General features: G+C 51.2%; 1 protein-coding gene across 3 annotated transcripts; it reads left to right on the plus strand.

The window, feature by feature from the left end:
• The first annotated feature begins 405 nt into the window (after positions 1-405).
• Positions 406-27,713, plus strand: rarga (retinoic acid receptor gamma a). Of its 3 annotated transcripts, XM_037270072.1 has the most exons (10): positions 406-712; positions 4,247-4,299; positions 8,307-8,637; positions 23,043-23,191; positions 23,332-23,473; positions 24,129-24,292; positions 24,361-24,537; positions 24,773-24,977; positions 25,052-25,210; positions 25,341-27,713. In XM_037270072.1, the coding sequence occupies exons 3-10, from the start codon at positions 8,469-8,471 to the stop codon at positions 25,709-25,711; spliced, it is 1,536 nt and encodes a 511-aa protein (XP_037125967.1). In that variant the 5' UTR covers positions 406-712; positions 4,247-4,299; positions 8,307-8,468; the 3' UTR covers positions 25,712-27,713. The 3 variants fall into 3 exon arrangements, with proteins under 3 accessions (XP_037125967.1, XP_037125958.1, XP_037125973.1); XM_037270063.1 differs by lacking the exon at positions 406-712 and having other exon boundaries at positions 4,152-4,299; XM_037270078.1 differs by lacking the exons at positions 406-712; positions 4,247-4,299; positions 8,307-8,637 and adding an exon at positions 14,673-15,147.

Genomic DNA, 27,713 nt, shown 5'->3' on the forward strand with positions numbered 1-27,713 from the left:
ACACAAAAATCGTTTTAGTGATTTGGGTTGCACGAAGTGCAAAAGATGACATTTTTGAAAAATGTCATTTGTTTTTCATTTCAGTGGTTGTCAGGAGGATGGTTTGAATACCAATTCTAATTAAACCAGAAAATGTATCCATCAAACTTGTGCTGGGAATTTCAGCTCCTTGTTGAGAACAGCAAGTCGTGCAAAAATGCATTTGGAAAATTGTGTTCAGACGTTTGCGCACGGTCAAATGAGGTGTAAAGGTTATAATTAATTTAATCATAAAGCCGAATATTCCGAACGTTTTGTATAAGCAGTGGAGTCATTGCCGATTTCCGTAGCAGCGCTCCTTCTTACCGCTAGAGGGAGGCATCGTGCCAGTTATGTGCACCCTCGTATGCCCCCATCGCCGCCCCTAATCTGTTCAAGCCTCGGTGACGGATTGGCAATGGCACCCACCGAGGGAAACCTGACAAATGAGTCCGACGTTGATTTGTGAGGCGTCGAGAGCAAACATTGGCAGCTTTCCTCGACGCGTCGGCGGAAGGAGACGCTTGTGAACATCGTCCGTGACTCTGTTGTTGTCTCCTTCACCGTCAAGTCCGCTGCTGTGTCGGCCTGTCTGCCTGTCAGTCACTCGCTGGCTCGCTCCAATCTCAAACTTGTGCCCGGGGAATGTTGAAACCGACACACGGCGTACAGTTGCAGTCGGAAGAAAGAAAAGGTAAGCTTCGCACCTTTTACGTAAACTATTGCCTCGTTTATCAGGCGTGCCGCGCACGAGAAGAAAAAAAAAAAAAGGGGGGGGGGGGCAATAGTGACGCCTCTGCAAGCTGGGTTTGTTTACCGTCGTGTAAATGTGGCGGAGAAACGCGCACTCATGAACGGAACACGTTCCGGCATGGCACACGGTAATTACAGGCTGCAGCGAGTCTTGGAGCCCGAGAGGCTGCCAGCACACCTGCAAAGCGGGGTTTCGCCCCAGGCTCCAAACACAGCCTGCTTGCATCGTCGCCAACCATGTTTGCCTGCATGGCACCGCCCCCACCCCCTCGCAAAACTTGTTGAATGTGGCCTTTATGAAAGCAATGACAGCTCTTTGCGATGAGAGATTTAAATGGATTCTACGCAGCACCTCCCAGTATTTTTTTTTTTTACATTTGCTGGCAGCGTGGCTGATTAAGAGGAGGGGAAAAAAAAAAAAAAAGAAGTGGCGAGCAATGAAAACAGGAAAGTCAGACCGTGCATAATCAAGCGCACTTTCTTCTTGTGGCCAAAAGTAGGCTCGAGAGTTGGAAAACACTCCCATGTTTATATATGAAGCACGCGCGCCAGGAGTAAATGCGTTTTGTGCTGCTGCGGCGGCAATGTGGAGTGGCCGTGCCTTACTATGCCGTGCAGTGCCGTGCAGCTTTCTCACAAGGGCAGTTTTATGTGCATGGAAAAGAAGAGCCTTCCCTTTGAGCTCACAGATTTGCAGTAATTACAGAATCACTTCCATATGTGGCGCTTTGGCTGCCTTCTCGCTGCCCCCACCACCCCTCGCTCCCTTTTTTCTCTTCCTTCTTACATTTGCATTCTCCCTTTATTCCTGACTTGTGCTACTTTTATTTTCTTTGGCTTCCCTTCATGCACTCTGAGCATTTTTTTGGGGGCAAACCACAGCTTCAAGTTGACGGTAATCAGAACATCCTGGCATTTTTGGCCAACCACCACTGTTTGGGGCTGAATACATTGAGGAGTCTTGCCAGAACGTATGTGTGCAGCCTTGAAGTGAGGGGAAAATATGGAAAAAGGCAAAGAATTTGCGAGGCGGGAGCAGAGCGTGAAGGAGGAAAATGAGGCAGAGGTGGGTTCAACGTGGGTTCACGGTGACATCATGGCTGATTTTTGGAGAAAGCTTCGACAGGAGCGACGGTCACCTTTCATTGGACACACGTGTTGCATGGGGCGCTCATTTGCTGGCACGCGCACTGGCGGCACCCCAAAATGATGCCCCCCCCGTCCCCCCTTTGCAGTTTCCAAGATGTGCTTTCTTTTTGCTGGCTTTACCTGTCTTGCCAAAGTGGACGTGACATCAAATAATGACGTCAGCGCAGGCCACAAGCGCCCACTGGCCCAGCGTTGGCCCCCTGCCCTCTTTGGCGCCTCGTTCTCACGCTCGGCGTGCCGTCCGTCTTTGTCTTTTTCCAGCTTTTTCTCGGCAAAAGCAGCTGAGCTCACTTCCTCCCTTTCTTGCGTCCTCTGTCATCACCTTTTGCTCTTTCCTCTCGCTCCTTTCCCCAGGCCTCGGCGACTTTACGCCGTCAATGCAAATAGGTGGCTCTTCGGAAAAGGAATCGAGCGTGCGTGGTGATGTCACCGGTCGAAGTTAATGACGCGCGGATGGCGGGGGCAAGAGGCCGCACCGGGCTTACAGCGGTGCCCGGAGAGGGGGAGACGGCGTGCAGCCTGATCTGTCTTCATTATCCGCCATTCTGCAGCCTCCCAGACACAATGATCATAAATCTGGCCCTGAAGCACACTTCACTGACACTCAAACACAAACACTAGTAACCTCTGACCCTCCCGCTCTGCTACTGCCTGCGCACGCTCATCCGAGCTCCAGACATCAAGTGCATGTCGTGCGTGCACACACACACACAAGATGCCCCCCCACCCCGACACCATTTTTGTGGCCATTCAGTCAGTCCGCTTTGGGTCAGCTCCTCGCCATCACACCGACTTGAAATTCACATCAGTCCAATGACTAATCCGCCTCATCTCGAAAACTCCCACGGAGGCATTTACCTTCCTGTTTCACGTTACGCAATTGCTCATTTAGCACCGCATTGGGATTTTTTCTTTAGCTTCAGCGGCTTTGCTAGCAACACATGAATCAAACGTAAAGGCGATAAGGATCTGTGGAGGTCTAAGATGGCCCCTTCCTGAATATTAGCTTTATGAAGGGAAAAAAAAGAAAAGAAAAGCAGCAGCGCCTCTGACTGCTTATTCAGTCACTGAGCCTCAATTTCCACCAGCATGTCCGTCCGTGAAAAATGTATGAAAGAACAAGCGTACGTTAGACCGCCATTTACTGAGCCAAGCCGCTCGTTTCAGCTGATTGAAATCTCGTTGAGCGAGGAAATGTAAACAAAAATGATCTCTCCTGAAAAGTGGAGCGAACATGACAGCGCCACCAAATCTGCTACATTTGAATCATCCATGAAAATCTGGAAGTGTTCCGAGCTGGCAGAATACGATGTGGGGACAACATGGCTTTGGGGCGGCCATTTTATTCCGTCAGACTTTGCATCAATGGATGATTGTTGAAACGCGCCGCACTTGAAGAGCCGTTTATCGACCAACCAGGCAAAACTAGTTGCTGAGCCTGCCGAGTCATTGACCAATCAGGAGAGAGCGCGACAGTGGCAAGAATGCTTTTTTGTTGTTGGTGTTTGAGGTGTGTCCTCTCCTCCTAGTTGCGAGGTGCTCCTCATCAGCAAAACAAGTTGCGACATTGCGAAAAGCCACGCACACACCCAGCCCGGGCCGGGCCAGACCAGAACCACAAACACATCAACAGATTTGAAACGTATGATCTCATACAGCCACGAGGGGCACGCCCAAAGCTGTCGCCGCTGCGCTCTGCCATCGTACACAACTTCCCCTTCAACTGTCGTGCCGCTTGCCCGTCGCTCTCGTTGCTTTTGCAAAAGCCACCTCCTGCCTAAAGACTTTTTTTTTAATATCCCCCAAAATGCATTGAAAGGTAAATTGTGTCTTGAATTTATCCACAGTGACCAAAATAGCATAACGGCAGATCCGCCGTTGCTGCAAATTGTCACGTCGAACGGGGCACGAGTTCCTCATCTGTAAACAACTTGAAGGGAAGAACCAGCCCGGACGAGAGAGACAAAGAAGCGAGACAATTAAAAACAGAAACTTGAGCTCCGGGCCCCTTTTTTTTTTTTTCTCTGCAGGCATTTTGTGGCTTGTGAAAAAAAATGTGCTGTCAATTTCAAGGCTTGGGTCACGTGACCTCGGATGGCGTTATGAATCACACAGTATAATTATTTCCTAGCGCGGGAGAGAGGGAGTGTTTGAAGAAAGGAGGAGAGAGAGGAGGGGAGGGGGAAGGGCGAGGGGGAAGGGCGACGGGGAGGGGAGGGTGAGGGAGGTTGGCTGCTGCCCTGCTGCTGCTGCTGCTGCTGCTGCTGTCAGAAGAACTGTGATAAACGTGCACACATCTTGTCCTGCTTTTTCCCCCCCCCTCCAGACCAGCTGGGCTCATCGGACCCATCTCTCAAGTCCCTTCGCCTGCCGGCATCGGTGAGTCTCCCGATCACACGCCAAAGCCTGAAAAGTTGTACCCCACTTTATTTCTCTTTCCACCAGCCTGTTTGTGTTTTGTGCACATTCTTTTTTTACCCTAAACTTGATCTTTAAGGCTTATGGCCGTTTTCTTTCATCGCCATTGATTTGAGAATGTTCCTGCATGTTCCTCCACGAGTGGCTGTTAGCCCGCTGCCGCCGCGCCTCTTTATTATTAGCACATGTGCGTGTGTTAGCGTGAACACGCCTGCCTGCATGTGTTTGAAGTCTATTCACCAGAGGAGTCACCAGTCCTTGACCTTTTTTTTATTAGAAGGAACGTGCTGGAAACTTGGACAAGACCGGGACTGTTTTCCACTTGTTTTTTTTTTTCTTCATCTTTGAGCAGCACTGGTTGCTTGCTTACGTGCGTTGCGTGCGTGCGGCTCTGCTCTCGGCGGACGCGGCGCTTTAGTCGGCGTCTTGGCGCACGGCCTTGGTTAACAGGTTCCACTTGTTCGCGGCGTGCTTCTCAGCCAGATCGGCCCGGCGCCCGCTTTTACGCGTCTCACGTGTGCGACTGCCGCTCACCTGACATCTGCGAAAAGAAAAAAAAAAAGGAACAGCGCGGCTCAGTGAGGACAAGTGCCACTGACGCGCTCCATTCGGGTCAAGCTAGGTGGGTCAACTTGTCCGGGTTCTCTCTCTTGTCTTTTGATTGTGGAGTTTGTTAAGCGGGGTGCTGTTGATACCTGCCGTTAGCCGGGTGGGAGAAGCTACGTGCGTGCAGGTGGGGGGGCGTCACTTTTCCGCCACAGCACTCTAATTAACAAGGAAACAATTTGCGAGCCGTTGCCTTTGGTTATTTTTCCAGGTGTGTTTGTGCGCCCGCGCGTGTTTGCACTTTGTTGTGTGTTTGTCGGGGCACCCCTTTGTGTTGCTGCGGTTCCCGAGGCTACAATCAGACATGGAAGTCGTCTTCATACACACCAAGACTTGTTTTCGCTCTGAGCTGAAGGGATGCAAACAAGAGGCCGGTTCTCGCGTCTTTTCTTTTTTTTTTTCCCCTTCTGCCGCTCTGGTTGTATTTATGTCTAAAAATTGGCTTCCATCATCTGTCTTTTCCTGTTGTGGTGTGTGCGTGTTCTCGTGTTGCTTCACTTCGCGTTCGACCACATCACGGAAAGAGAAAATTGTGACCATGACTTCATCTTTGAAGGTGTTTTATGTCTCGCTGAGTTCAAACTCTTTCCATCATCTTCACCGTGTAACTCAACCGGTTTGCAAAAGACGCCAACCATTATTTTAATCAGTGAATGGGAAAAAGTTGTTCCAAACATTATTTGAAATCGATCCTGCAGAAAAGCACAAATCATGAACGAGCTGCTTTTTACACTAACGCGACTCTGCCGCATTGTTACGTGTTTGCGCCACGCCGAGAGCAGGCAGATGTCAAACAAGTTTGAGGCGACGGATGGAATGCAGGTGTGTTTGGACACACCGACTCATCCGTCCGTCCGTCACCGTGTGTCTGTCTGAGAGCGCTCGTTGAAAGACGTCGGCTCGGCGGCCACCGCTGGCCAATGTTTTTGGGCTTTGACTAGCGCGGACAAAATGGCGGCCGGGGTCGCGTGACGCTCACACGAGCGCTAGCTCATAAGACTTCTTTACCTGTGATCCGTAACTTGAAACATCAGCCCGTGTGTTTGCACTCACTTCCTTTCCAGAGTTGTGGAACATAAATCACTGTGATGTTGACAATTAGATGACGCTGCCTGGAAGACTTTCTGTTGAAAAATGAGCATGAGTGGGCAAGTCCGAGGTTTAAAAAAAAAAAGAAACATTATAGACGCTGCCAAGGTTTTCCTGCCAGGGTACTTTTCATTTATCTGAAGGCTGCAAAGTCAACTGTTCCACTCAAAATTTGGACATATTAAAATCAAATATTATTTTGCGGAAAGAAAAAAAAAGCCTCTTAAAATTGCATATTGTAGATTTTCGGGATACTCAGAGAAAAGCTGTCAGTTAAGTCTGCTGGCGGACAAATGAAAACCAGCAAGTATCCCGAATGGGGAAGGGAGAAAAAAAAAAGATGTCCAACTTTGCAAAGTGGCCCATCATGACTTCATCTGAGAGCGGATCATCAAACACACAGATTTGTGTTTATGCCAGTTCGTTCACAAAGGAGACAAGAGTTCTTCTTTCACATCACAGCCACACAGATATTATTCTGTCTCTCTTCTCCTCATCAAATTCTTTTAGTTATCCAACGTTGTTGCTGCCCCCTTTAGGAGTGGAGGGGAACGTGTCACGCAACTGCGGGATGTGCTTAGCGCCATCTTTTTGTTTGCAATTCTTTGAATTTTCTGCTGTCACCTCAGAACAACGAGAGAGCCCGGTTGTGTGAAAGCCCGTTCCGAAACTTTTTCACTCTTCTGGAGTGTAATCAGCGTGGCTGCCGCAGCGCCCCGCGAGGTCGGTCGGACACTATGTTCCGCCGCGCCAGGCTCGGAAAGTCCCCGCAGTAGGCCGGAACCCTCCCAGAACCCAGTGCTCCTCCTCGGCCGCCGGGCTCAGGGGAAGTGGGCAGGGCCTCCATGCCCATTTGGCCCTGCCGGACAGGCGATGAGGTCAGCCCCCCCCAGTACCAGAACGAGTCAGCCGTAATAAAACCCAAATGACTCTTAAAAAGCGTCTGGACTGATGTGGCTCATTAAAAAACATTGGCGCCATCTTTTGGGGCTTTTCTGAATCCTTTCGTGTGTGTGAATGTTCTGTGTTGGATTTTCAAAGGCTTCCCCGCCGCTCCTTGTGCAAACTTTGCATTCTCCGAGTAGCGTCCGACTCCTCGGGATTCATGAATCCTCCTCAGCACCGGTTGCCTTTGATGGGTCAAACGCTTTTCGTCCTGTTCTGCACCGGACGTGGTCATCTTCTGCCATCTTTGTTTGCCGGGCTCGATGATGGACCTTATGAGGGGACTTTAGGCTGCAAGCGGAAAAAAAAAAAAAAAAGGCGACGGGTGCCGGCAGGACGAGGGCCGGTGCCGACGGACGGACGGCCGCTCCTTCCTGAGACGTGGTCACCCGAGCCTGCCGGGCCGGGCTCTGGAGGCACATGTGGAACAGTTTACTGTAATGGAACTCTAAATTAGTGGCGGTTTGAAGCTGCCTGCAGCACTAGGCTGTAATTAACTGGCTCTCTCTGTTGGAAGCTAGCGAGCCAGCGAACCCGAGCTCTGGAAAAGATGCCAGGGTGAGACTCGTGTGTGCATGCGTGCGTCTTTTAACACGTCCTTTTTTTTTTTTTTCTTTCCGAGTTCTTGATTGCATGTGTATGCAGCATGTATTGCAGACTTTGTGGCGCATGGAAGTGCCTATTTTGTCATCATGCATCATCATGCAGTGCCCCCCGGTGCCCAGACTTTGCCACTGTTCAAACCGAGCCCAAATTCTTTGCTCATCACTGCACTCATGGAGTCACGCTCGGTCAGGGAAAAAAACTTTGACTTTGTGGGGTGAACATAATCTCGTTGGAAGCGACAGCAGCAGTTAGCAATCAGTGGATCTCATTTTCTACCCCCCCCCCCCTCCAGACCCCATGTCTGGGCCTCTGAAGCGTCAGGGGGGGATGGGGGGGGGAGCAGGCCGCTTTGCTAGGCTGGCAGCGGGAACAGAGGAGCTCTTTATAGCCCACTTCTGGTGATTCAAATCATATGGCACCGCCTGGAATCAGTGCACAAGTCTGGAAGCTCTTCAATACTCGGGGAACAAGAGTGCTCTGATTTTTTTTTCTCACCCCCCTCTGCTTTTCTCTTGTAACTTTTTCCAAACGTCTCTCTAATCTCTCTGTTCCCCTCGAGCAGTCACGTTTATTTTTTTTCTCTCCTCTGGCACACTACTCTTGTCACACATGTTGATCTCGTCCAAAGCGAGCATTTCATGCCAATCATACGGATTGTGTTTTATGCGGGGAAATACTAAATCACAAGTGTGTCTGTCTTTTTTACCCCCCCCCCCCACCAGAAACGGGATGTTTGCACTCAAGAGGACTTTGCTGTCGCCCCACTAAAGAAGAAGCCGGCCGGCGTCCTCACTTAACCGTTCTCCTGCTTCCCTTGGACTTGAGCGGGGATTTCGCCGAGCGCGTCGCCATCCACCCGCCGGTCGCCGGGCCCGCCAGTCGCCATGGCTACCAACAGGGAACAGCAGGTGGGCCACATGACGGGCTTCCCACCTGCCGTCTACCCCTTCGCCTTCAACCCCATGAGAAGCCACTCCCCCTTCGACCTGCTGGCCAACGGCAGCCTTTTCGGGAGATTTGGCGCCGACCTGCCCAAAGAGATGGCCGCCCTCTGTAAGTTCTCGCAATTGGATGTGTTTGACTTGTCCTTCCCTCTCGTGTGTCATTTTCCATTCCGGCCTGCGATGGCCCGCGTTCGTTTGGCCCGCTTGCTTTGGGCAATTTGCTGCAAAGTGGAAAATCTGCATTGCATGTCATTTTGTAGACATGGAAATCTTGACAGTCAGCTTCTCATATAAGATGAATGGTGTGGGGGGAAAGAATTCCCACAATGAAATCAGGAGGGAAAAAGTCCACTTTTGTCAACATTATAGAGGTTTGTATATGCTGCGGTTACGTCCGCAAGCTCCGCCTCTCTGTGTGTATGTGTATGTGCGTCGGAACCTCGCAGGCCTTTAGGGCAGGCAGTCCGCAAGTCTGCATTTAGAGACAAAACAACATTCTTCCAGCGTGAAGGGATGAGTGCCCCGAGCAGAAACAAATGTCGAAAGAGGGGCCTCTGACTAATCTACCGTATTTTTCAGATTAGCATAAGGCAAAATAAAATCAGAAGCGTTGGGCTCCGTAAATTCTTGATATGCGTTTCGGGCTTGTTGTTCCAAACGTGTCCACTGGAGGCACTGGAGTGCCACCGTGGGAGGATGATGAATGAGCATGATGATGTATGGCGCATCCAGCACAAATGACTGGACTTGTGTGCAAAGAGATGCCCAACCACATACTGAAGTCATTCTTGTTATAGTTTTGACATTTTTGTCTGATGGGTAGGCCACATGCTGCATTACTTGCAGTTGGAGAAATGCTCAGGTAAAGGTGAGCACAAGAAATCTTATGCAGCAACAACTGAGTACCTCCCGCCAAGACAAATCAATCCTGCCTATGTGTGCATAGCCCCCCCCCACCCCGCCCTTAACCACAGCATGCCTGAGCACCTCTCCGGCCGGCCTTTCAAGCGTCAATCACTAGCTCGCCCCCACTCTGCAGACGCTGCCCACCTAATCCTCAAGGTATTTTCACAAAACACCTGGGGGGGTCCATTGGCGGAATCCAACAACACGCCCTGCTAGCAAAACATACACAGATGCAGAGGCAAAACTTTTCTTCCCGTTGCCTCACAATGAAATGCCAGTGTGCTGACAGATGGAGTTTCTTTGGTGTGTCACACTGGCATGAAACCAAAAAGCAAATATGGAAGAAGCAAAAGCGAGCACAACCTCCGGCGGTTCAGATATGTCCGCCATCTTTTATTCTGTAGTATTAGGACCACGAAAATGTGATCAGATTTTTTGCCAGATTGCTGATTCTGAGAATACAACAACTAAACTTTGCACAGCTTTTTTTAATTGATGTGTATGTCCAACAAAAACCAGACGCAATCTGGGCTACTTGAGCGTTTTGACCCACAAATGTTTGTACCACTTGCAGCCGACTGACTCCTTGTTGCGCCATCTTTGCTTGCTCAATGTTGGCGTGGGGAACAAAAAGGCCTCGCAGACCCAGTTTTTCTTCTCCTTCCACTTGTCATCAGCAGCGTCTGTGGGCCACGCCGAGTATAATTGCCCGGGTGACGCCTTCGATTGTTGAGTGCCGACAGGTGGGGGGGGGGGAGTGCTGGCCGCCTGCTTTCAGCACCACTCGTGCTCCTCTCCGAAGTGGGAAGCCACTCGCGGCCCGTGGCTGGAGGGCCATTGGTCCAAATGCGCTTAATCGGCGGGAAAGGAGTTTGTTCATCCATGAGAGGAGCCCCCCCGCCCCCCTCCCCCCGCGTGTTGCAGTATCACTTGATCCCTGTCATTACGGGAGTCCTTCAAACAAACACAGGCAAGCCCATTAAGGCCACTTACTAGGAGATAACATCGCCAGTGAGCCGGCGAAACACCTCGCTAAGCTTTCTCCGATCGGCCTCCCGCTCAGCCACGGGGATGTTTGGAAAAGCTGTTTGGTCATTTCCTCTCCTCCGGCGGCCCGCACGGACCCGGTTCTCAGGTCCCTCGGGTTCCAAGCCTCGCTGAGGTGCCCTGAAATTGTGAGAAGAAATGAAAACTCGGGGGCCCCTTCTGGCCACAGCACTTCATTTATTGGAAGAAAACGTCTGCCTTGCCTCTTTTGTTTTTTTGGGGTTCTTCACGTTTAAGAAGACGCATTTTGCCGTGCACATGAGCTCAACTTCACAACCTCTCATTTCCCTCCCAAGCCAGGATGCCCCCCCTCCCCCATGCTCTTCCTGCATGCTGTTCCCAAACTGTGCCGCCGCCGCCAACGTTTGGACACATAACAGAACTGCTGCAGGTCACACAACAATCGGCCTCGGACTGCAACTTGTCTTCGTTGATGCCGTTTTCCTCATTTATTTGGGCCTTAAGTGCATTGACGTAAGTCCATCGTGGTACATTGACGAATTTTAAGAATAGTGCAACTTTGAGGAAACTATTTCAGTCACTCACCGCACATGCACAATCTCAGTACTATCGGATTACAGCATGGCTGGTTGTTAGCAAGTCCATTTTGCAGCTCTTTGTTTTGGGGGTTTGAACCTTTGCGGTGTCACCCGCAGCGGCGTCCGTCCACCCGACTCGCTAAGCGCCGGAAAGTGCAGAAAGTGAACTGGCCTACTTATGTAGCCGTGAAATGGAAAAGGGTGCGCAGGATGCTCAAAATACGTATACCACACACAGGTATGGCCCACTTGGAAGCAGTCTGCGGTCGACTTCGAACTTTGACGTAGAACTTTGCTGTTAAGCGAAAGGTCATGCGCTGAGAGGAGAGCAGATATTTTGGAGGTTCCTGCGGTGCGCATATTGGCCTCTAGGGGCAGCGTGGTGCCACATGAAGAGTTGTGGAAGTTTTTATTGGGCCTAGATGTGCCTTTGAGTGTTTTTCATGTGTGTGTGGATATTTGGATACTCTCCTGGCGCTCCATGCTAATCATAGCCTGCGAAACGACGTTAGCTACATTTGTTCTCAGGCTATTTTCAGAATGTGTCCAAAATAACAGAGCATCAATTTGCCAAACTCAACCAAAAGTGTTGAAGTCACCTAAAGTCACGACGTTGTGCTCATTGAAACGTCCGTCAAATAAAGGAGCCATCTGCCTCCTGTCATCGGCGCTCTGGCGGCCGCCATCCACCCGACCGACCGACCGATCGGCTGGCTGGCCTGGCTGCGTCCTTGACGTGTCAGCGACGCCTCGCCTTTCATACACAATTGGGCATGGCTTTCGGCGACGGCTTACCGACCTCTTGAAATTCCCCTCACGTGGCGATGCTGCTCACGATTGATCAAATAAAGCAGGATCTTTGTTTTCCTGACAACTGAAGCACCCAGGAGGTTTTCGTGAAATGGATAGCCCGCCCGCGCTCGATCCGCTTCTCCAACCATATCAAGTAAAAGCCCGGTGGCTTAGGGACTCTCGAGTTCCCGCTCCTCTCGCCTTCTCTGCGGCCTTCGCTGTGGATTTCCTCTTGTTATCCCTTTTTCGAGTTGGAGCCAAGCGCCCATAAGTCCTGCAAACTGGCAGAAACTTTGGAGGAGAGAGAGAAGAGAGGGAGAGAGAGAGTCACTGCTGCTGCTACAAATTGTGTCACAGCCCTGACAAGATGATTTCTGGTGATAAAGAGCCGACTATGAAAACTGGAAGGGGGTCTCCAGAAGACCTAGGCGGGCACCCCGATGGAAGCATGAAATGGCCAGAATTGTTAAAAGACTTTATTTTGCGTGTCATCCCACACAGCACGAGGAGCCAAATGTCATGAGAGTGGAGAGAAAAAGGCGTCTGAAAGATGGCCAGGCCTGATAATGTTGTGAAAAGTAGCACTGTCTTAAGCCTTTGGGGGACGAGCATGTGAACACAGCTGCCACCGCGGCCGCCGTCTCCTAATTTATACAACACATCGACTCGCTCTCAGAGATACATTTGGCTGAAAAAGATGACGTGTTGTGTGAAAGCCGCACATGCGTGGCTGCTGCTTGAAGACTACCGTTGCGCAATTTTCTCTGAGAGAGCGAGAAAAGAATTTGAACTCGAATCTGGCTGCCAGGGCGCTCTGGATCCGTGTTGACCGTCTCTATCATCGCCGTCGATGTGTTCCTGCATGTCAGCATGCACGCTGACATTTGGAGTGGAAAAGCGTGGCATTCCTCCTGTCGTCTTTTATTGCCTCCCTCGCTCGCTCGCTCGCTCGCTCGCTCGCACGCTGCTGTGTTGTTGACAGTTTGGCCGCAACCTCAGCGGCTGTACGCCGAGGAAGTGGCAACGATGTGTCGCGTACGTCTCGGCATCGGGGCGCCAGACGCAAGGAAAGACAGATTTCTTTGGATAGGTGCCGTCAGGTCCGGTTGGATGGAGAAGGGGCACCGTATCATGAGCAGGGCCGTGCATTTTCCCTTAAACGCGGGAAAGCGAAACATTCCCCGGACTGGAAACAAAAGCACAAAAACAAATCGTGCCGTCAGGAAAAACTTGTTGAAATGGCGGCGGCATGTGCAGGGGGGGGGAGCAATGGAGAAACTTGGGAGCCAGAAAGTGAGCAACCGGGGCAAGATAAGTTTTTTTGGGGGGGAAAGTTAGTGGCCCAGGGGGGGGTTCTTCTTGAGTTCAATCTCTCTGGCCGGGGAAGGAAGGGGAGGAGGGAGGGGAGGCGGGCGGGCGGGCGAGGATAGGCCTAGCTCAGCAGCAGAATGTGCGAGTATGCCTACTTTAGATGTGGAAAGGCAAGTGTGTTCTTCTGTCCAAAGCTAAAAGCGGAAGAAGATCCAACAGGCCAACAAAAACACCAGTTTCCCGAGTTACGGTGCCGAGCGCGATCCTGGCGGGCTCGCGCCGAGGGATGAGCTAGCCTTGGTTTCCGGGTGAAAGGCAGGAAGGGTGTGAAAGATGTGTGTGAGCGCAGAGCTTCACAAATGTGGCACGGTGACCATTTCAACGATGAAAGCCTTTGAGGACGAAAAGGCCTCCAACCTTAGCGGCCTGGAACGCTTCCTCTTTGCGACCCGACATGGAACCAAAGTACGCGTGTCGAGCAAAGCACGCGCACGACTCCACGAGACCTTGGTTGGAAAACGAGCCAGCCAGCCTGGAGGAAAAGTTTCAAGTCAATAAGTGCTTGGATCCAAATGAGTCAAGATGTGAGAGTGCTTTTTTTTCCTCTTTCATGAGACAGGAAAAGGAGTGAAGTGTTGGACTGAGGAGAAGGAAGAGGAGGGGGCCCAGCACACAGCACAGCGTGTTTATGGAGAGCCCAGCCAGCAGCACAGATTGACAGGAAATTGTGTCTTTTTTTTTTTTTTGCCTGCCGGCCGGGCTGTACCACTTGTGCTCATTTGACAGGGGGTGGTGGAGATGAATGCAAAGACCCGGGTTGTTCTATTATTATACGGCGGCCGCCGGAGTCTATCTGTCTGCCGAGCAACAGTTTGGAGCGGGCTTATTTATGGCCGGCCCGGCGCCTATTGATTTGCTTTGGACAAACGAGCCCGGCAGGAGATGGCACGGCCGCGCTGCTCAAATGTAATTGTTTGAGCTAAATGGGGGGGGGTAGTTGTGCAATAAGGCCTCAAGTGGAAAAAAGACATCTGCAAAATGAGCTCACCTGGGTGAATCCATCACAGGTGGGAAACGTGGGCGCCGTTCGTCGCTCGCTCCCATTCATCACTCGCAGAGAAACATCTACCCATCCTCGGAAAAACTCAGAAGAGGGAGGGACTTGCCCTGGCATCTGGTTTCTGGGTTCAAGCTCAGCACAATGTGCCCCCCCAGCCCACCCCGACCCCCGCGTTCTCTTTCTGCTTTTCTCACACCGTGCGAACGGCCGGACTTTAATATGGTTATGATTAGAGACGGGGGGCTCAGAGGAGGGAGGGGGTGAGGGAGTAGACGGGGCGCATATTTTCAACTTGGGGGAGGTGCCGTGAAGATAGGTTAGGGTCCAGGTTTGAATTAAGAGTTTGCAATTCGAAACACAAAGGTAGCTGGCCCAAAACGAGAACGGCAATCAAGTTTTGTCCTTACCCCGGCCGGATCAGCTCTTCCTCCCGTGCGGGCCTGGCCTGGCCCGGCCCCCGGTCCTCCTCCCTCCCCACCCTCTCTGGCATTCTGGCTCTCTCTCTCCTCCCCCCTCTGTGAGCGTCACGCAGAGGCAGTTGGTTCACTCCGCAGTGTCTGCCTCTGTTATTTAGGTCTGTTACAGCAGCTCAGGCAAGACAGGCGGGGGAACGCCAGAGTCACGCTCTGCTCTGCTCTGCCCGGCCCAGCCCAGCGTCTGCATTCCGGCCGAGAGGGGGGACGAGCGCTCGGAAGTCGCGCCCAAGACGGACAAGCGGAACATTTGCAGCGAGCTGTTGCTGCGATTTGTTGCAGCCGCCAGCGGAGCGGCCAGGGATCGGAGAGAGAATTTTCCTGAGGGGTGGGGGTGGGGGGTGCCATGTTCGACTGCATGGAGGCGCTGGGAATGGGCCCCCGCCAGCTCTATGATGTCACCAGCCGCGGCGCGTGCATGCTGCGGAAGGCGAGCCCCTTCTTCGCCGGGCTGGACCCCTTCGCTTGGACGGGCCGTGCCAGCGTTCAGTGTAAGTGGCATCCCGTCATGTGACACGAAGGTTCCTCTCGTCGCTGGCTGGCTGGCTGGCTTGTTTACCCCTCAGGGCTGGCTGTCAGGAAGAGGCTGGGGCTGGCAATCTCCTCTCTTCTCCTCTCTTCTTCCCACAGCTGCTTTGAGCTGCTCAGCCATCTGAGAGAAACTCTGCTATGATATCATATGCTCGGCGTATGTGCGTGTGTGTGTCTGCGCGCTTGCCTGGCCTTAATCCACATTTCGTCATGTGGGCTCGACACCAGAAAGGTATCTGGCGTGCTTCTCATCAAATGTTGATGATAAATGGAGCCTTGCTCAGATGAGAAAAGTTGAACGTAGGCCGCCGCCGCCGCCGCGTCGAAAGGTCGAGGGTTTGTTTACGCTTTTAGATGCGAGATGGATAATGATATTCCTCTCCAGTCGAACACCAAGCCATGAATTAATAAGTAGATGAATTATTTAGCGGGCAAATGGATGAATAAATCAGAAATGCGGAATGCGCGCGGGGAGATATCCCCCCCCCCTTCCCTTTTCGTCTCATCTCGCCCCTCCAATTGGAACAACTGGGCCAGCTGCGAACAGAAAAAAACCGTGGCCCGTTTTTCCGTGTGAGCGTGCGAGTGTGAAGGAAGCAAGACGACGCACGTGAGCGGGACACACAAGCGGCCTGGGATCATTTTTCATTGATTTGTGTTTGGCCATTCTGGGGCTTTTTGTTCCCCTTCCCCGCCCGGGGTTGGCGGGTCGGGGGTGCCTCGGGCTCATCCGTCTTCATTAATCGTGAAGACGCCGGCGTTTCAGTGGCCGTCATGCACGCTGGCTCAGCTTTAATGAAGACGGATGTCCTGTCAGTGGAGGCCGGGGGGGGACTCCGGCCTGCGGAGCGGCCTGCGAGCCCAGTCCTGATCATAACAAGATGAGATTTGTTTATTTCGTCAATCGGCATCTAGGACTCCCCCTCTAAACTCTCTCATAAGTGGAATTTCTCTCTGGTGCTTTGTTCCACGCAAGCAAAAAAGAGCCCAGAGGGCCAAAGCAGCGGAGCCGAGCCGAGCGGTGTTCTGTTTCAAGCCCAATAACCTTTGTAAACAAGGCTGCCCTGTCCCCTCAGCAGGAGCCATAATGGCCGCCTGTCTTTGCTCATCAGTGAGGCTGATGAATTGACGTTTGATATCTCATTAGACGCTCCAGCTGCATCGCATGCACAAAAAGCCGCCCGGCCTGTGCTGACACCCAAATGACCACAAGGCGCTTGCAAAAAACATTTATCCAAGTGCGTAAAATCGGAGGATTTCAAAACGTGCGATCACTTTTCCTGCTTTTTTGACCTCAGCGTCAGAGGTTTGCCGGCCCGGCTGTTGTCACTCGTGCGGCGGCGGCAGCGGCGGGCTGGCCCTTAAGTACCTTATGCCACGCGGCGGCTACCGCAGCTGAGCTGCCAAAAGATAATGGACAGCCATTTAGTCAGACGTCAATGAGAAGTGAATTAGTCAAGCGCCGGCCGAGCCGTGGCCTCTCCGTCAATGTTCATTTGCTTCCAAGAAGGAGGCAATTACGCTTAGCGCTTCTCCGGGGGTCACCAGAAGGGCAAGTGCGTCACAAACGTCCCGACATTTAGCCGATGGGACGGCACCGGATCCGTCCACGCGCTTGACGAGCCATGGCGGCTCTTTGTTTTGCGCTCCAAATGTGAGCAGAACCGGCAGGACAAGTAAGAGCTGCTGTACCTCTGACCACTGCTACCCCCCACCCCCCATAAAGTCCACAGTTATTTCATTATAATTACAAAAGATTCAATTAAATGATTAGAATGCCCGGGGGGGAGGGCAGAAAAGATAGCGCTATCTGTCTGGTGGTGGGAGGGGGGGGGGGGTTCTTGTTGTACATCAGCGGGCAGCAGACGTGTGCTCCTAATGAGGACTCGTAGGCGCTGCGACATGGTTCCTTTCGAGATAATGTCAAATGAATGCGCTCAAGGTAAAAGGGTTAAGTAGTCAGCTACTCCAAGGTCAGCGGGTCGCAATGGATATGAGGGCGGGGCGGAGGGGCGGAGCCTGGCTTCTTTCCCTCAACTCACGAGCCACACCTTCCAAGCTCCCGATCCGATACACAACTCTTTTTTTTTTTGTCACGGGCCGCATGGTAGGGCCATTTTGACTGTCAACGCCTTATATCCAGTTTAGGTGACACAACAAACTGGTTTTGAAATCAGAGGCTAGTATATAGTTTAAAAAAATGAATGGTACTAAAAATAGCTCTATTTTTAAAAAGTGAAGGCAATTGGTCATTTTAGTATTAACACATGGAGTCCATGCGTAATTTGTCTTTGCGGGCCACATAAAATGATGCGGCGGGCCGTATCTGGCCCCCGGGCCTAGAGTTTGACACCTATGCGATACCGAATCATTTGTTATAACACGCCGTTGGGTTGGCGCCGTGCCGTGAAGACCTATTCCTTCTCAAACATTTTGTACCCGCCGTGACTCCAGTATGTCGTCCACCCTGTCGGCCGGCGAGTTTGTTTTTCAGTTGCGTCTTGCGTAATTTAACAACTCGATAAAGAAGCAGATTCCGTCTTTCCGGTTGCGCGTGGCTTTCACCGCAAGCCTCCGTGGCGCCTTTGCTTGCGGCGAGTCTCTCCGCCGCCGCCGACTCCTGTTTGCAGAGACGGTCAGCGTGCCGGGCCGGATTCCACAAGCCGGTGTCGGAATCCGGCGTGGCCTTCCTCGCTCACGTCTCTGTCATGCAAACACGTCAGCTGTGAGCGCACTCCATCTTCCCGTCCGTCTTATTAAAATCTCGTCGCGGTATTTCACACGGAACGAGCGAATGCGTGGCGAGAATCGGAGAATCGGAGTCGTGGCTAACAAGTCAGCTCCGAGTCAGAGAGCGTATGGATGCGATGCAAAATATGGATGTTTCACAATAGTTTGCATACTTCCTCCATTTTTTGGCCGCCGCCATTGTTGCTGTTTACTCAGAAGAGAATCCCTCGCTCTTAGGCGTGGCCACTTGGCAACTAGTTTGGAAATCAGAGAGTCGTAAAAAAGACGACCGGTAATAGAAATAGCAAGCAATATTTCTTTTTTAAAGTGAAGACAATTTGTAATTTTAGTAATGACATAGAGTTGATGTAAAATTTGTCTCACGGGCCGCATAAAATGATGTGATGGGCCGCATCTGGCCCCTGGGCCTTGACTTTGACACGGATGATATAAAAGGAGCCTTTCGGCTGCAAACGGGAAAGAAGACAAGTTGAGCAGCTCACTTGTCACATTTCTCCCGCCACGTCTTGGAAGGGCGGACAGCGCATTTTTGTGCCTCGCTGCGAACTCTGCAAATAGCACACATGTCCAAATGTCCACTTTGATTTTGATGGTGTTGATTTACTTTGGCAGCTAGATTGTGCCCTGCCCTGCCACTCTCTCCCGCTGTGCCAACCTTGCCGGCGCTCTCCTTTTTCACGTTCCGTGCACGTCTCCGGGGCTTTCTGCTCACTACGGCCTCCAACGTTTGAACATGTGTGCGGCGAGAGAAGAAGACAGACTGAGGCGCTGTTGGGGAGGATTTATGCCTCCTTCAAGAATGTTGAACGACTGCACGGCAAGTTTCCCAGAGAGCGCCGCTTTGTCTTTAGACACTGGCGACGTGGATTCCCTTCAGAGCTGAATTGGCAATTCTTGAAAGTGAAAAAGGTGAAAAACGAGCTCACACCGCATGTTGTCTCTTCTAGTCAGAACTGGAGGCAGAAACGTCTTCATGGCAACAGATTCTCAGAATAACTCACACAGTTGTGTACTTTGAGGTGGGCTTGTGCCCGTTGTCGTCGTTTCGCAAGTCACCGCAGTGACACACGCGGGGCAAATCATTTAGGCGCCGGAAAGCCGCGGTCGCTCGCCCACTCTGGGTTGTCATGCTTCCTCTTTGGCTTGGCTTGACTTAGAAAGTTGCTTGTTCAAAGCTAGCTTGCTAGCTAGTTTGCTAGTCAGACGTCGCTCGTATTAGACAAGGAGAGGCTGGTTTTGTGACTGGAGCTTGGGCTCTTTCTCCCAGTTTGAAGAAGTTTAAGGCACGTCCGCTCAGATCGGGCCTGGTATTTGCTAGTTTTGCTCGACGGGTGGGAGCGAGTACGAGTGTTGTTGTTTACGTGAACCTGCTCTCCCCTCACTTCCTCTGACAGAGCCACGGCCGCGCTACTTCTACTTTTCCAGCTTTCTATTGTTGCGCAGAGGAAGCAATAGCCGTGGAATGAGCGCCGGAGACTTTGCCAGAGAGAGACAGGTGAGAGGTGGGCGGGGCCACCGATGGCCAGAGGAAGTCCGGAAGTCTTTTGAGGACTGCTCGGTTTTTCTTCAAGAACGTTTGGTGTTTGAAACCAGCTTGTGACGCTCCTCGCCAAATGTCGGCTTCATATTAAAAGCAAGAAAGTGTGTTTTGAAGGCACAGGGCTGATTCAAAGATAATTTTTTGCATAAATAAACAAATAAATAAATAGAAATTTAATAATAATATATTTAAATACATTTAAATAAATTTTGATAATTTATTTAAATGTATTTAAATGCCAGTCCTTTTTTTTTTTTAACTTTGGTAAACACAATCTGCTGCCATTTGTCAGGCCATCGTGTGTTTCTGCAGCCAGCGTGGCACCTGTCAGCAAACACCAAAAATGTATTACCAAATCTCTTCCCGGGTGATGTTTGCATCACGCCTCCACGAGCCCGTCTCTCTCGTTTCACGACTTTCTGCTGATTCCAACAGATTGCCGTGAATTCCTGGACGGATGTGCGAGCGTGCGTACATCGTCTGGCCAGCCGGCTAGCTTAGTGTGTTTTTAGCACTCCGGGGGGCGCCGAGGAGCCGCGGATCTATTTTTGACGATTTGCCCAGGCGTTGGCCGCTAATGATTTTCACGACAGCCGTTGACAAGCGTGTCTACTGCTCAGCACCTTTCGTGAAAGCGGCACCTCCTGCTTGTCGACACGCACACATTTCTCCCTCTCGCCACTCGGAAAGCATTTGTGAGCCTTGCATTGTGAGCAGCTGGCATTGTGCGCCCTCTCCAACCTTGTGTAAGTCACACAATGGACTCTTGATGGACTCGTGACTTGAAAGCGAGCAGGTGACGCAACGGAGCTCGCGCCAAAGCGCGTGTGCGGCGTGGGAAATGAAAGCGGGGCACGGACGCAGCCACAAAAGCCGTGACGGAGATCCTCAGGAAAAACCGGTTCCAAAAAAGGGGAAGGAAATGAGTGTGTCGTACGCGGGGGCCTGCGAGGGATGTCAGGAAGATGTGGGTGGAAAGTGGCACCGTGGCAAGGTTGTGCTACTTTCTTTTCCTCTTTCTTTGTTTTTTTTTTGCCTCCTAACTCGCAGCGTGCGACGAGGTGAAGAGCCAAGGGCGCCCGCCCAGGTGCCAGCGAGTCCTGGACCCGCTGCTTCTCCCCCTCCCGCTCAATCTGCTCCCCTTCTGCCGGCACGCAGCTTTGAAAAGAGAACCCCGTTTTGTGACCTTCTCTCATGCATGCCCGTTTAATGAAGTCAAAGACAAAACGTGAAGAGAACCCCCCAATTCCTTGCACACTACACGGAAGCGGGTTCTCACGGTTGAACTTGTGGAGCGGCGTGCCATCAAAGCTCCCCCCCCCCCGAGGAGGGGCAAGTTCAGCGTCCCGATTGCCCTGGCTGTTGCAACAGCAAGCGCGAGCAGCGCAGTCACGCCTTTGCTCGCACGCTCAACAAACACTCCCAGTTCCAGTTAGTCGACAACAGGCGCCTTCAGCGTGACCAACAAGTCCACACGTTCCTCTTCCCGCTCGCCCCTCCCCCCCCTGCTGCGAGTTAAAGTAGCTCAACTGGCACGACCTAGAATTGAAAATAAGTCACCTGCGGGAAAGGGAGGTCACCTCCAGCTATTTGTGTCACTTGATATTCCCGCTTAATGAGGCTCCTGATACCGAGGCAGCACTTAAGTGCGGCTGGATTGTTGTTTCTTGCTTTGTGGCCGCCGATAGGATCAGCTGCTGTGCATTCGGCCGGAGAAAGGGAGAAGCTGCTTGCCGATAAGTCAACTGGCCATCCCCCACGGACCATCCCTTCACAAACTTTGCCACCCACCTCAGCTCTCATCCATCCATCCATCCATCCATCATCAGCAGATAAGAAGGGCTTCTCATTTGCCAAGGCTTTGTTTACTAAACAGCGATCAGCTGAGCTGAGCAGAACGAGGAAGGGAAGGAAGGGGCCGACGGCAGCAGCAAGTCCGAGAGTTGCGAGATGTCATCCAGCCGCACTTGCTGCTCTTCTGATTTCATCAACGCAGAGCTCGCGGCTTCTTTCCGACATTGTCTCCAACATTCATATTTGAGCTTGACAAAAAAACAATGGAGAACATTTTCCACCTCCAGCAAAGTCTTTGAGGGACAAAGTTCAATTGGAAGGCTCCAATTATATATGAAGAGCAGATGTTTGAGCCGCAGCCCACAAGAAGAAAAATGTCTGACATCTTTCTTTCTGTTAGAGTCATCAATGAGCTCGTCGTTGGCCACCGCCACACAAGTGGCACCAACGGTCACTTTGCTCCTAAACAAGACTTTCCTTCACAGTGTCCCCCCCCCCCCGGTTTCCCCCTTCCCAATCAAATTCCTCCATTTATGTCCCTCTTTCTTCTTTTTGAAGTCTTTCCCTCCCTTGTAAAAAGCCAAGCTGGTGTTTTTTTGCTGCAGCCTTGGCTGTGAGAGCGAGGGGAAGAAGGGGGTCTCTTGAAGGTTAAGTTTAGGCTAGCCCTAAAGGGGGTTGGGAGGTGGCTGTAGTAAAAGTTCCAACTTTAGAGCCTCCCTGCCAGTTTCGATTTTACGATTGGCCCCCTTTTTTTTTTTTTTTTTTACGGGCGGAGTGTGAATAGCTGCCCAATGTGAACGAGTCCCAATAAAGTGAAGGCCGGAGGCCCCGCCTTTAAAAGTGGAGCCTCTAGTAAAACCTGGCAGGAATTTAGGGCCAGGAAACAAGAGAAAAAGAGATAGCAAGTTGAAGGGGGGGGTTGAAGTTGAAGGGTCACTCAAGGAAGGGGGGGGTGGCATGTGTGAATATGCGCGTTGTCAAGGAACTTAACAGGCGTGAATTTCGGTCCCGCTCACTGCTTTCAAATACTCAAGTTGAATGTTGAGAAACAATGGCAGTCACGATATGACTAATGACAACATTGCGACATCAGTGTCACATACTACGCACATGCGTACGTGCGTGATGATGTCCTCATCAGTCAGCGTGTGGAATGATGAGCAGCCAGTTTTGACTCACTCTGTCGCTCGCCCGGTCGGCCTTATCGGAAAATCTGTCAATCAAAGGTGAAAGCAATCAAATGGCTTCGCAATTACGACTGTAAGTGGCTCTTTATTTGAGTCATCACTCGGCCCAACAAGAAGAATAGAAGATGCTTGCTATTTTTCACAGAGCAATTTAAGATGAATGTCATGTTGGTCTTACTGTTTCTCACCTTGCATACACCTCACAAATATTTTTATGGTCATCCATCCATCCACCCATCCATCCATCCATCCATCCATCCATCCATCCATCCATCCATCCATCCATCCATCCATCCATCCATCCATCCATCCATCCATCCATCCATCCATCCATCCATCCATCCATCCATCCATCCATCCATCCATCCATCCATCCAATCTTCTACACAAATCAAAAGCAATCACTCACCGAGAAGAAGATGGCCACTGGCTGTGGTTTCATCCTTGAAAGCAATTCCGAGCAGTCATCATGTTTCACGTATTGGAAGGCGCGTCGAAGATTGCCGTAGGGTAACGCTTTGTGACATATGGCATGCTCATGTGCTCTGCTCTTTTTCTTGCCCCCCCCTCCCCCTTTTAATAGCGGTGGAGACCCAGAGCACCAGCTCAGAGGAGATGGTACCCAGTTCTCCATCTCCACCTCCCCCACCTCGTGTCTACAAGCCCTGCTTTGTGTGCCAGGACAAGTCCTCGGGGTATCACTACGGGGTCAGCTCCTGCGAGGGTTGCAAGGTGAGAAGATCTCACTCTACTCTTTGGAAAATTGCTTCGGCTCCTGAAGAAATAAAACAGCGTATCGTCGTTTCAAAATACCCAAAGGCGGTGTCTGATCATTTGATATAACGGCCAACGTCTCTCGCGGGCTTTTTTAGGGTTTCTTTCGCCGCAGCATCCAGAAGAACATGGTGTACACGTGCCACCGGGACAAGAACTGCCAGATCAACAAGGTGACGCGCAACCGCTGCCAATACTGCAGGTTGCAGAAGTGCTTTGAGGTTGGCATGTCCAAGGAAGGTGAGTGCCACCGTTTCTGCTGGGGTGGGGGATTTATTTGGAGTCTTTCAAATGTGTGCGGTAGGGTTCAAAAGATTGATTTATATTTGAGATTTTCACCTCGGTCACCCGGACAAACGGGGCGTCACGTGTGTATTTCAAGTCACAGCTAACGACTTCCTGTACTGTCCAAGTCATTCCAATAGTTAGCATCATTTGCTAGCTGTCACGTGACCGACGTCTTGCGAGCGGAAAATATTTTGAGCTGCTGCGGCCATGGCAGAAAGCAAAAGGCGCTTTTCAGCCATCCGTCGGGTGTCCGTCGGGTGGCAGTTTGTTAGCCCGCTGCCGCGCGAGCCTCGGGGACGTGGGTGTAACGTTCTGCGCGGGATGTACGTTAAGACCGGGATCACATTGTGCCTCGGCTATTACTGGATATCCTGAGAGGAAGGAAAGAATGGGAGGAGGGAGAGAGAAGAGCGGCCTATCGAATTGATAGAGAGATGGACAGGGAAGAGCGTGGCGATAAAGCCCAGATAGCTAACGTGCGAGCTGCGCTAAAGGAAATATGTTGATAGCGTTAAGGACGACCCCCCCCCCGTGTCCGCCGGCTCCCGTTTCCGCAACAACACAAAGCTACTTCATCACAAGGGAACTTTCTCTCTTTTTCATTTAGCGGTACGCAACGACAGAAACAAGAAGAAGAAGGACGTGAAGGAGGAGGTGGTGCTCCCCGAGAGCTATGAGCTCAGCGGAGAGCTTGAGGAGCTGGTCAATAAAGTCAGCAAGGCTCATCAAGAAACCTTCCCGTCGCTCGGCCAACTGGGGAAATACACCACCGTAAGACACACACACACGCATACACGCACAGACACACACACACTAATGATTGGTTTGCATGCGCTCAGAACTCCAGCTCAGACCACCGCGTCCAGCTCGATCTGGGTCTGTGGGACAAGTTCAGCGAGCTCTCCACCAAGTGCATCATTAAAATTGTGGAATTTGCCAAACGGCTGCCGGGTTTCACCAGCCTCACCATCGCCGACCAGATCACCCTCCTCAAGTCTGCCTGCCTGGACATTCTGGTGAGCCGCCACTCCGCCCATCTTCTTGACTTGTGGTTATGTGGCTGGTTCTGTTTTGAAGAAATACTGCCACCTGGTGGACGTCTTGGAGCGTTTCCCTGCTCTCGATTGACCTTGCAGTGTCATGTTATGAGATCAGTTAGGCACGAATCAGCTGTCTTTTTTTTTTGCTTCCGGCAATATGTGTCGATATGAACCAATCAGAAACGAGCGTTATCCCCCCCCCCCTTCCCAGATGCTGAGGATCTGCACACGCTACACTCCGGAACAGGACACCATGACCTTCTCCGACGGGCTGACCCTGAACCGGACTCAGATGCACAACGCTGGTTTTGGACCGCTGACCGACTTAGTGTTTGCCTTTGCCGGCCAGCTTTTACCTCTGGAGATGGATGACACCGAAACCGGCCTCCTCAGCGCCATCTGCCTCATTTGTGGAGGTACTGCAGCACCGTCCCACAACGTCTGTCTATGTATTGTAAAGTAAAACGCGAACGGCTTATTTTCTCATCAGATCGTATGGATCTGGAGGAGCCTCAGAAAGTGGACAAGCTGCAAGAACCTCTGCTGGAGGCGCTAAAGATTTACGCCCGTCGCCGTCGCCCCAACAAGCCCCACATGTTTCCCCGCATGCTCATGAAGATTACGGACCTCAGGGGCATCAGCACCAAGGGTAAAGACGACGACATTTTCTTCAATTGAAAAAAATTGCTGTCACTCTGGCTTTATCGTTCCAAAGGACAAATGAACATAACGACGCTTTCCGTTGTTGAGTCATGACATAAGACGGCCATATTTTTTAGGTGCGGAGAGAGCCATCACCCTGAAGATGGAAATCCCAGGACCGATGCCTCCTCTGATCAGGGAGATGCTGGAGAACCCGGAGGCTTTCGAGGACCAAACGGAACGCAACGACAGCCCGCCGCCGCCGGCGCCGCCGCCACCACCCCCGCAACCGGCCCCCGCCCTCGTGCTGAAGCAGGAAGTCGAGGACGAGGACGACAGCTGGGCCGCAGAGAACGGCAGCGAGCCGTCGCCGGAGGAGGAGGAAGAGGAGGACGACGACGACGAAGAGAGAGACAGGGCCTCGGACAGCGATGGCGAGCAGTGGGGGGTTCTGGATGCCATCGATTTAGAAGGCAACAGGAAAGGCCTTGTACCGAGGGCTCAATGAACACACCATTTCATACACATGCACTGATTGATGATACACACACACATACACACACACAGACACACATACATACACACAAGCATCAAGATCACGCCACTCCATCTCCGACCTTAATAAAAAGCTGGCCTTCCACCCTCCTTCGCCCTCCCTTCCCCCCACGTCCTCCATGGCGGAGTTGAGAAGCATTAAAGTGTGGCCCACATGCTCCATGACAAATGAACTCCAGACACATCGAGCCAAGGAGAGATGACAGTAAAACAAACACTCCCGCACAAACTCTTGTCAAGGCCAAGCGGGATGTTCCATGACAAAAAGAAGCAAAGCTCTCATGCCATACACACACACTTGTGTGTGTGTTTGTGTGTGTGCGGACAAAGCACATTTCTCAAACATGAGTGAGTACAAGGCAAAACCAAATGAAATGATGTAACCTTTGTTTTTGTGGTTCTTGCGATCTCAGTTTATGAAATTCCATACGTATATATATATATATTACCATTATCGTTTTGTCTTGATTTGTTTATATCCTGTTTTCTTTTGAAGAGCTTTCCTAAGAGGATATTCCGATTTTGCAAGCTGGGTCTTCCGTAACAGTTGAACAGGATTTTTCTTTTTTTTTTTGGTGATGGGTGGAGGCGACTCACTGTGGCCATCAGTGCTGATCAAAACCGTGTTGTCACAACTCACATATTTGGCCTGTATTTTGCTCTGCCGCCATTTTTGAAATCATTGTTGTGCCAAAGTCATTTTTTGGAGTGGGGGCGAGGGGGGGGCGCTCTTCTTTCAGCTGTTGCAGATTTACACGTGACCCGGTCGTACATGTAGCACTTTTGTACAAGACATTTGGCATGTTTGACCGGCAATACAATCAAGCTCGGAGCTTTTCCCCCCAATGATGTCGGCAGGCACGCCAAACGAAACAAATCCGACACACATATGCAAGTGCAAAGCAGGAAACTTTTGGACTTAAGACTCAGGGCTTTTCGGCGAGGACCAAACACTAGCTGCTCGCAGGCACTAGGAAGAGGCAATATTTACGTGTGTTTTCTTGACCCCGTTTCAATGAGCTCCACCCCTTGGCGTGCAAGGTGACCCCCGCCCTGACCCGGTTCTGCTTGGGCCGCACGCCTTCTCATCCCAAAAAGCCATGGTTCTTTTATCATTTCTTGCGTGTATCCTCACTTCTCTTTCAACGTGTAGGTTCTTATGTATCATTTCTCTATTTTTATCTTGCCTGCCAAAACGCGGCGGGGAAAAGCAGCTGATATACACAATCGGACTTTTCGTCTTCTCTTTCAAGCAATATGAACTGTAGCGATGAGACGAGAGGGCCCGTGGCGTGAATGTGGGCGGGTCTCCTCATTTTCCAGTCGTGCGTGCGTGTGTGTCCGGTGAAGCCCAAAATGATTCATACCTCAGCCACATTTTGAGTTGATGTGAATTTTGCGTACTGTTGGGGAGACACATCGTACATTTAGCTGGAAGTGACACACAAACGCGCTGAGTTTGGTTTTCCTAAATATCCTTTCTTCTTCTGTGCATGCAAATGTTCGAGATCAGTGAAACTTTTAACACCAATAACGGCCCAAAACATAAATAAAACGCAAACCAAACAAACCTTTAGGTTGCTCCCTCACATTTGTCTGTTCAGATCAGGCGTATGAATAGTTGTAAAAAAAGAAAAGACTTTGCAAAACTTCTCTCCAACAAGTATGAATGACTTTGGGCTAGCTGCGCGCGAGTGTGTTTTTCAGCCGTCGGATGTCCGCTGTTACGGTGCTGTCGCGCACTCAAGTGTCTTTTGTGTGATGACTTTCTGCTGGGCTGTTACCATGGTAACATCATGTTGACGCAGGCAGAACATTTGAGACGATGCTGTTTTCATCGTTCTACTTTTTTCAACATGGACAATGTGTTGTGTACCCATTGTTTATGCCAACTCTTGTTATACAAAGAAAAGCCATATAAACAATAAGAGGCACAATAAACTACTTTTGTGAGA

The sequence above is a fragment of the Syngnathus acus genome, chromosome 2, assembly GCF_901709675.1.
Source record: "Syngnathus acus chromosome 2, fSynAcu1.2, whole genome shotgun sequence".
Lineage (NCBI taxonomy): Eukaryota > Metazoa > Chordata > Actinopteri > Syngnathiformes > Syngnathidae > Syngnathus > Syngnathus acus.

What these genes read in the sequence shown, in the direction of transcription:
- rarga (XM_037270072.1), top strand. Translation starts at nt 8,469, where the DNA reads ATGGCTACCAACAGGGAACAGCAGGTGGGCCACATGACGGGCTTCCCA. An exon ending in AACTGGGGAAATACACCACC is followed by an intron (nt 24,293 to 24,360) that starts GTAAGACACACA and finishes GCATGCGCTCAG; the next exon opens with AACTCCAGCTCAGACCACCG. An exon ending in CTGCCTGCCTGGACATTCTG is followed by an intron (nt 24,538 to 24,772) that starts GTGAGCCGCCAC and finishes CCCCCTTCCCAG; the next exon opens with ATGCTGAGGATCTGCACACG.